The 10,000-nt window shown below is 40.4% G+C and overlaps 2 protein-coding genes across 4 annotated transcripts in view; one reads left to right on the top strand and one right to left on the bottom strand.

Moving 5' to 3' along the window:
- Positions 1-10,000, bottom strand: part of LOC138059744 (protein cycle-like) — a 77,810-nt gene that overhangs the window by 16,343 nt on the left and 51,467 nt on the right. The window contains exon 1 of one of the 3 annotated variants that reach the window (XM_068905347.1): positions 5,780-5,874. The exons of 1 other annotated variant lie outside the window; for it this stretch is intronic. Coding sequence is in view for 1 of the 2 variants with exons in the window: in XM_068905346.1 (XP_068761447.1) it covers positions 418-467 (50 nt within the window). In the remaining variant the exon portion in view is untranslated. Of the gene's footprint in view, positions 1-417; positions 581-5,779; positions 5,875-10,000 lie in introns of those variants that run through there. One more of the 3 variants, XM_068905346.1, reaches the window with a different exon arrangement.
- LOC138013940 (uncharacterized) lies at positions 2,385-3,056 on the top strand. Its single transcript, XM_068860972.1, has one exon. It carries the CDS (start codon positions 2,385-2,387, stop codon positions 3,054-3,056), a length of 672 nt encoding a protein of 223 aa, XP_068717073.1.

Raw genomic sequence — 10,000 nt, 5'->3', positions numbered from 1 at the left:
TATCAGAGCAGACGAACTTTCAAGTACGTACATTTGCAAGCGCTTCTTACATCAAGAGGTTCACCTTTTTGAACTGAGATTGCAATAAAAGTCAAAGAACAGGGATGGCTTAACTTGTCCCTAGCTCGTGACCATGTCGTTTCAAAACTGGAATGTTAGATGCATGCATTCCCTAGCTCCGAAGACAGAAATGTAATGTCTTTCAATCAGACCATATCTGAGATGGGAAGTCCCTTGTAATTTCACAGAATGACTCTCAACATAAGTCCTTAATTTACGAATACACTTATTAAGAATCCTGTAAAAAAATACTGCACGTCCGAAGACTATTCAGCTTATATTCGATCGAGACACCCACTCGACAACTTAATCCTGTCATCAAGAAATCGAAGCAAAAAGAAATGATTGTCGACTTACTCGTTTGCACTATCCGTTCTTTTCCTCTTTTTCCCCAAAACACAATCCATGGAAAGTAATTATAAACAAAATCCTTAAAGATCAAGACATTGAAAACAACTTCGATCAAATCCGACAAATAGAACTTCCCTTCACTAACTCACTGTTCTAAAGTCTAGCTGACACATTCAGTTCCAGTCCCCCTCGTACGTAAATTTTGGAGATTAGAAACCAGTGAAACCACGGGATTTTACTTTTATTACATGGGTGCCCTTGAGGTGATTAATGCCCAAGGCCAGCTCCCATCGCTCTGGAAATGTGCAAACGTTCTTCCCTTGCCTGAATAATCCACAGGTCGCTGGTAAAGATCTCCGTCCGATTTCTCCTACTCCCTTGCTCAGTAAGATCTTAGAAAGTTTTTTTTTCTAGTGGTTACATGATATCGTATCGGCAAAAATTGATAAGAACCTGAGTTCGGCAACATTCTACGCACCTACTGATCCACCTTTTACATCACTTGCTTTCCTCCTCTGATACCCAACGCGTTATCATTCGCAAATGCATGATTGATTTCTCTAAAGCGTTCATCATCATCATCATCATCACCAAGCTGCAATTACTGGAAGGTTCCTGATATTTTGATTAACTGGTGTGCGGATTTCCTCTGTCAACGCTATTTTCGCGTCAAAATTGGCGAAAACAAATCAGCCTGGAAATCAACACGTGCTGGTGTACCTTAAGGTACAAAACTTTGACCATTGCCATTTCTTGTGATGATCAATGACCTCACCTCCGATTTACCACTCTTCAAGTATGTAGATGATATAACTATCTTTGAATGCTTAAATTTGTCCTGCCCAAGCTTCCTTCAATCTGAACTTGACAAAATCTGTAACTAGTCTACTAACAACAACATGAAAATCAATGCCCCAAAAAACTAGAGAACTACGAATCAGTTTCTTTAAGCTTGAGTCTCCAGTGTAACCTCTAACCGCGGATGATCGTGTTATTGACACTTTTACACATTTTAAATTAGTTGGAGTGTATATCTCATCTGATCTCACTTGGTCCCATCATGAAGATTATATCTGTACCAAGGCAAGCAAAAGACTCTATGCTCTTCGTACCCTAAAACGTGCTGCTACGTCATCAAACGACCTGGTCTCAGTTTACTGTTCGTTTGTCAGACCGACGCCTTTCATCTGAGATTTCTCCGTAAGATCTTGAGCATGACTGGGTGTGACAGAATAACCACACACCGAAGTGCTGGGGCAAGCAAATCTTCAAAGCATGACAACAATCTTGTGCAAAAGAAGACTGAGATGGCTAGGAGATGTGAGACGAATGGATGATACACGCATTCCAAAACAGCTGCTCTATGTTGAATTTGCTCATGGTAAGAGACAGAGGGGAAGACCGAAACTGAGATACAAGGACACCTTCAAAGTCAGTCTTGTCAAGATGCGGCATAGATGTTAAGACCTGGGAATAAATAACTGAGAACAAAACAGCGTGGAAAACAGCAGTGAAGGAAGGAACTGTCCTACTAGAGAACAGCATGATCAACAACCAGATTGAGAACCAAGTACCCCACCATCTGGTGGAACAAAGGTGAAACTGCGAACTACGTCGGCTGCTCGTATTGGTGGAATAGATGTTCCTTCTAGCAGCGAAGCGAATTATGTTACAACCTCTCTCGACTTTCCTCCAGACATTATTGGAAATCGAAACCGTGATTTGCATATTGAGTCATTAAATATTCCAGCTCACACCTTTCCAGTTAGCAGGAGCAAGGATGACACAGTCGGTTAGTGCGCGGCCTTGGTGCAAGAGTTCTCGAGTTCGATTCCCGGATCTCGCATCCTTGTTGCGACTTCTTTCCTGTCCGGGTAGCTAAGTAGCCTTAAATACCCGTAAAACGAAGCACTGATGGAGAGGGGGGAGTAAAATAAGCGCACCGTCGACCTCAGGTTTGTCAGTTGAATTATATGGTTGCTTTAAACAACCTGATTCAAGAACCAGGTACCGCCACATCTGGTTTCAATGCGAAAAATTCAAGCCATCTGTTTGGTCTCAGTCTTTTAGTAACTAACACCATGTCTCTCGTACCCAAGATCGATGAAGTGAATTATTTTGCTACTCGTAAAAATCCTGATCTAATTTGTCTCACCGAAACTTGGCTAACAGAAGCCATCAGCGAGAATTGCATTAACATTCCTGGATATTACCTTACCTGCAAAAACCGATCTACTGGCGCTCATGGTGGTGTTTGTGTATATATTTATAACAACTCAATTCAATATAAAACTCTGGACCAGCTGCATCATCCCGAACTAGAAGTGCTTTGGATTTACAGCCGACCAAAGAGACTCCCTCGTGGAATTCCTTGTATTGTGACCGGAACTGTATACCACCCCGCTAGTGACGACGACAACATTATGATCGACTACCTATCTTCCACGCTTATGTCCATTTGTGGAATCTTTCTGACCGGTGATTTTAACAGATTGAACGTCAATCGGTTACTGGCCCAGTTTAGTATGAAACAACTTGTCCGCGTACCAACTAGAGGCGACAATATACTGGACTTAATAATAACAAACATGCCACAACTGTACGATAAAGATATTCTTCCTTTGGCCTTTTGGATCATAATGTGATTATTCTTTATCCTAAAAAGAGACCTCCGCAAGCCATCAGCCGTCGAACAGTGCGTAAAAGGAACACTCGACGTAGTAGTAAGACTATTGAACGTGGTCGATATTTGGACCATTCCTGTGACTGGTCTCTTCTGGACTCCCCAATGAACTGCGAAAACAAACTTCAGCCATTTGTGGAGCTAGTACAAATTGGTCTTGATAATATTATGCCACTTCAACAACAAAGTTACACGTAAATGATCCACCATGGTTTACTCCCGAGCTAAAAAATCTCATCAAGCTTCGTCAAAGAGCATTTAAAAATGATGACAAAGAACTCTTCCGTTTATATCGAAATCGTGTGAACCGCAAAAGAAAGATCTGTCGTGCTCGTTTTTTCTCATCAAAAGTACAACACCTAAAAGAGTCTAAACCAAGTCAGTGGTCACGGGAATGACGTTAAAAAAATAGCAGGTATGACTCCTGCTACTGGCTCCGACGATCTCTGTTCCCAACTTCATCTGGATCAAATTGATGTTCTCGATCTTAAACGGAATCGCAAATCTGATTAACGATGCTCTTTAGAGCCAATGCAGGTATATCAACCCTTGGATTCTCTTCCTCCGCATGATGAGAAGTTTGTCGCACCTGTGGTTTCTCAGACTGATGTTTATTGTGTTCTACAAAAACTCAATTCTCGAAAGGCATCAGGTCCTGATGGTGTGTCAAACTGGATTTTAAAGGAATTCGCTGAGATCCTGGCACAGCCCATTCTGCTCAATAATTAATAGCTCATTTGCTGAACAAAGATTGCCACCCTCCTGGAAGATGGCAAACGTCGTTCCTTTGATTAAAGTAAAACGTGTGACTGACGTTAGTAAACATCTCATACCGATATCGCTCACTCCCGCCTTGTCTAAGATCGCCGAGGAATTTATTGTTGCAATGTACATCGGCCCAGCCATCCTATCAATCACCCCATAGGGATTGTTTGATATCCTAGAACTTAAGAAATTTTAGAGATTTTACAACTCCCAGAAGGAAATTTTAGCGATTTAAGAACTTCATAACTTTAGAATATTAGGAATGTGTTTTGTTCTAACACTCTACATCGCATTTTGATTTCAGAGTTTCTTGAACCCTTTAGCTATAGACTTCTAGACTTTAGAGACGTTCCCTCAGAGTTTTTAAAATAACTATATTTTTTTTAAATTTTCGTCGTTTTCGTCACAAGGACGAGTCATCAAATAACATAACCGATTTAACGTTTCGTACGTTACAACATACATCATCAGAAGTGATTACTATTCAGTTACAGAAAATTCAATTGAACGGACTGGGAACTAACGAGATTGATTGACATGAAACGACAAGAAATATGCTAATAATAGAGATAAAGTTTCTCCCTGCCAACGTTTTCATTTAAGACTGGCTTTAGATCACGGATAAACAGAGACTCTTTAATTTTACAAGGGAATCTTTTATTCCGCGTAAGTACAAATTAAACCTAGTCCGCACTTTGGCTTATCGCTGCATTAGAATTTGTTCGTCACCCCGATTGTTACAGTTGACCTTAGATGGAGAGGATTTTGTTACTTAAGGGCTACCCTATGGGAACTGTATGAATGATGTCATTGAGAAACATCAAAATAAAGGAAAAAAGAAGTTCTAATCGTTCTACCTTTCTTAACTCATCACAGCAAACAGGCTCACAAAACAGCTCAGGTCTTGTATAATTCGTTGGCATTTTCAACGTCAAAATAGCTTTTCAGAACAGCCGAAGAATCAAGTCTTTTTTCCCTTACAAAGATAAACTAGTTCCTTCGTTCAGGTCAGAAATACTGTAGTGTACAGAGGAACCTGCTGGGATTGCAATGATTTCCATGTAGGGAAAACAAAACTCCAATTACGTGACAGAAAAACAGGACATTTTAAAGCTCGAATCTGCAATTGCTGCCGATCATGTTTTCTCAACCAACCATAGAATAAAGTGGGATCATTTTGAAATTAAAAATTAAAGAGTCTCTGTTTATCAGCTGTGATCTAAACCCAGCCTTAAATCAAACCGTTGGCAGTGAAAAAGTTTATCTCTGTTATTAGCATATTTCTTGTCGTGTTATGTCAATCAATTTAGTTGCCAGTCCGTTCAGTTGTATATTTGAATTTAAATTCATCTGCAACTGAATAATAATCACTTCTGATGATGAATGTTGTAACATACGAACCTTTAAGTTCAAAGTTATGCAGTTCAAGGAAATGTTTGTAACCGCTGTTTGCGTTTTATTCTTATTGAAAATTAAATAGGCCAAGTCAAAGAACTTTTATACAACCTATTTGTTCCATGATATGCATTTTCCGTATTGACCTCATCTCCTGATGGAACTTTACAGGTAAAGAAGACTCTAAAGAAGTCGAAACTTCGGATTCAGTTCATGGTGAGTGTATCGTGAGACAGGAACAACATTCATCTACCTAATTCAGGTGGTTTTTTCCAAAAAAGCGAACAATTTTTACTTTGTACTGATACCACAGGCGACCCACACTCAAAGGGTAAAAAAATTATAAGGATTTGTATCGGAATCTCGATAACAAACTAAAAAGGATATTTACACGCAAAAGTGCTCATAAAAAAGCCATACTTTATTGTCCTTGTGACTTTCTCGATTTTTTGCGGTTGCTTGCCTGATTGAATGCGATTTAAGCGACTTATCAGATAGGAAAGGCTGGACAATATTCTAGCTTACCTCACATCTCGCCGATAAAATCACACTTTTCTGGCATCAGTCGTGCTCAAACTCCGGGGATAGCCACACGGATAAATTTACTTCCCCTTGACCAAGTTTCAAGGTCCAGCGAGTATCCATTGCTGAGAAACAGTAACAATATTCAAATAAAAATCCTTCGAAGTTCGCTTACAACGAATTTGAACACGGCTGGTCAACGGTTCACTTATTTGCTCTCACCGTATCGAAGCTTGTTATAATTATAAGCGAGCCTCGAAGGATTTCGAAATTTTGAATATTTTTCGGGATTTGAAGGGCGAGATAGCGCCGCAATGGGCGGGAAGGCGGGATTTGAGAACCCTATTGTGGAATCTCTAATTACTTCTAGTTTTGTACATCGTAATTCTGCCTGGAGAACGAGGCATTCAACAATATACCCTATTCATTTGCAAATATGGATGGCCGGGTATTCTGCTGTCAGCTTCTGCCTGTGCCGACCTGATGAAATTTATACCCTGAAGTAAAAGATTAAAATCGTTTACCAAGGTGAGGAGCATGCATCCGGGAGCTATTGTTTGTGAAGGACGTTCCAAGAACATCGAGGGCTTCCATTGTCAATGCAAGTAATTTAGGGCTGTCGCCCAACATATTCACATATTCATTCAGAAGAGATGCTCACCAACTTTGTGATTGCTTCTCACACCACCCAATAGTCCTCAAAAATTAAGAACTGAATATGTTTCCTGATCACTCTTTTTTCACGTCTCTTAACTATAACTCAAAGCGGTTCAAGATAATTGGTCGCACGCCTACGGCCAATCGTGAAACAATCGAACAGCACAGATGTCGAGAGTCAATATTATTAATCTCGCATACAAATGTAAGGCCGGCCGGTCTGAAAAGTATTACGTAACCTCTACAAGACGGGAAATTGCCATCAACTACAGTAGGTTTTTTTTTTTTTTGCCATGGCTAACTGACCCTTTTTAAGTTTTCTCAATAAAACTTGTTTAAATAGCTTTTGGAAACCTACCTTCATTTCTGCCGGAATCCCGAACATAATATGCGACTCCATCAAACCAATTAGACCTTTCAAATTTCGCTTCACACAGTTTTTTACCCTTCTTGACTTTTCCAACAATATTCCGTTAGCACCTTCGCAACTTCGACCCATTTTGAGTGTTTCTTGACCGTCTGGAAGTTCATTTGTGTCTTGCAGAAGCAAGGAAAAGATCAAATCGAAAGTAATATTTTTATTTTCATATAATACAGCCGAGTAAATAAAGGAACTCTTTGTGCTGTTAACCAATCGGATGCCAAAAGGTTTCGTGACTTTCTACAGAGTGGACTTTGATCACGAGTCTAAAAAAAAAAGGCAAACCAGACACCCAAAGATAAGCACTAACGAACACGTGCATTCGCAATCAACAATTCATACGTACTGAGGGTGGGTTGCTCCCGGGGGGTTGCTTTTGTTATTTCGAGGTTGTTTTAGAGTGGACATGTCCAATAGCCAAGCACATCACCCAGGCCTGATGATTTTCCCCAGGATCTCGAAAGATACATGAATACATGCATTTAATAGACCAATAATTCAGTCCTAAAAAAAAGGAATCATCTCGAGGATCTGAGGAATAAATTAAGTGTTTGTATGAGTTCATTCCCCAGAGACTAGACTAGAGATGATGCCTTTTGTTTAGGACTGAATTTTAATATATCGAAATTGAGCTATTAAAATGCAATTAGCCTGGGACCACGCTCCCGCAGTTGGGGTTACGGAGCGAAAAGGAAAGTGGCGAAAAATAAATTGACGATCGAACGAGCGGAGCGTGGTCGGGCGACGGGCGACGGAGCCTGGAGACCTGCCTTTCATGCCGCCGATTCATGGCCAGATCCGCCATCCCTTCCTTCTCCACGGTCGTTTTCGCTCCATAACCTCAACTGCGGAACGTGGTCATAGGCTAAACTGCAATCTTCTTTCTATAAAGCAGCTGACATCGTAGGATTTAGACTGATAAAAAAAGGAGGAAGCGGAAAGGGGTTATATTTGCTCTAACATTTTTCACTTCTTGTGTTTTGGCGACATTTTCCTAGTTATTGTTTGAATATCGATTTGGAAATTCGACAGAACTTGATGGAAATCATTGACCGCTTCGAGGATTGATCGGTACGACACACCATCGGCTCTACTCGGATCTTTGGAATGTCCTTACATATACATGAATAACAAGTATTAGAATGTATTAGGTCAGCTAGCCGCAGATCAAAAAGTTCAGTAGTCAATTCAAATGTAATCTTGAACAGAACCAAGCACAGCGTACATTCTTGATTATTTAAGGTGTGGCTTTTTGCACTATGACGGCCTCTGAGTCAAGACATTACGGCGAATGGGCTCTATCAAGACGGTATGAAATACTCGCAAGGAAGAAACGACTGGTGGAAATATCAACATCGGTAAGAGAAAAGGACGCGTGGCTTACTGCACATAATTGGTGTTCGAAGCTTCTAACGCCCGGAATCGACTCAGAAAAGCTACAGAGCATCACGGACGCCCTAATCTCCAATCACTGGAATCAGGCTAAGAGGATGGGATGTCTTGGAGTTCAATTTACCTACATCAATGGATTTTACCATCGGTTTATTTGGAGAGCTTCGTGACTGAAGTGTTCTGTCAACGAGTGCAGTCAACCCGTTAAGTAAAGTATGACATTTCATCTTTGAAGTTTGCTTTTTCTTCGTTTGAAAACAAACTTACGTAACTGATTCTAGCCCTTTCTTTAATTTTTTGGACCAAAAACCAACTGCATTGGCGGTACGTTTTGTTTTGAATTCATTATTCCACCTTAAAAATCGAAAACAATGCCTTAAGATATTGTCTGCCTCATAGATAAATTAATTTCTTATTCAGGTATTTATTTCCACTTACATAACGATCACTATCTCTAACAGTAAATTGATCTGCCACAAAATCCGCAGACTAAAATAAACTTTCCAATGTTTTTGTCAATTTTGAGCGCGTGACCTTTGAATGGTTTGCTTTTCACTCCTCTTCATTTGATAGCATTTAGCATACAGCGGAAAACCGCCCATGCAGATCTGTTGAAAAGACAGCTTGGTTCGAGAATAAAGATTGGATATTTTTCTCTGCCAATTTTAATTTTTGGCCCACGCTTATAACTATTTGTTGTTCGAGTCCAAGTACAGATTTGAGGTTGCCAACTGTCATGCAGAAATAAACGTTTTTGGTGATGTGCTCCAAACAAGTATCGGGTTTTCGACTTACCGATGCCAGTCCGGATAAGCGGCAGATTTGTAGGATTCATAAGCACCCCTTCATATATTTACAACTAGTGGTAATCAAAGATGGGAGTGCGTTCACAGACTGTGATAATTGTTGTCTGTTGCTGAAATCATTACTTTGAACAGCTGGGCCCGGTTCCTCGAAAGCCGATTAACTTAATCCAGGATTAGCGTAAACTTTTGTTTCACGTTTTCAACTTTTTGGTGAAAGTTTCTTTTGCTTATTTTTGTTTTTTAAGATTGACGTCTCATGTAAAGTTCTGCCAAAAATCTGCGTTGAACAGCATTTGGGAGTAGAGAAATAAACTGCTTGGTTAATTTTTAATCTTAGATTAGCGTTAATCGGCTTTCGAGGAACCGGGCCCTGAAGTTTTACAGACATATACTGACAAAGTCCACTTTTGATATGACCTTTGATGACACGCTGCGTGACGGCTCTTGGGGCCCGTTTCTCGAAAGTCCCGAAAAGTTCACAACTGCTAATAGACTGCAAAACAGTAGTTTTCTTCTATTTTCGGAAGGCGCGGAGCGCCGTAAGCGTGACCATCGCGTGTGAAGCGCGCGAGTCCCACACGCCGTTTCTACACTCGCTCCAGACCTTTCGTTTGAATATTTACCGCGTTGCTTTTCGTTTGAATACGCGTTGCTTGCGTTCGCAAAAGATACGACTGTTTTGCAGTCTAAATGCCAACGGCTTGTTTTGGAAAGCCTATCTTTTAACATGTTTTCAAGGTAACTAAAAGAAACATGTCTGTGAAATCCTCTCCGAAAATGGCCCGTAAAGTTTCGGGACTTTCGAGAAACGGGCCCCAGGCCATTCTGGATCGCACTCCAAGTTTCGGTAAACTCGCAAATTCATGTTATTAAAACGTCTCATTTTCACTTTTATTGGTAATGTTTAAGCATAAAGGATAAATACTTGTGTTACATCTAGTACTCCGT

The sequence above is a fragment of the Montipora capricornis genome, chromosome 8 (genome assembly GCF_036669925.1).
Source record: "Montipora capricornis isolate CH-2021 chromosome 8, ASM3666992v2, whole genome shotgun sequence".
Classification (NCBI taxonomy): Eukaryota; Metazoa; Cnidaria; class Anthozoa; order Scleractinia; family Acroporidae; genus Montipora; species Montipora capricornis.
This window is presented reverse-complemented; position numbering and strand designations above follow the sequence as displayed.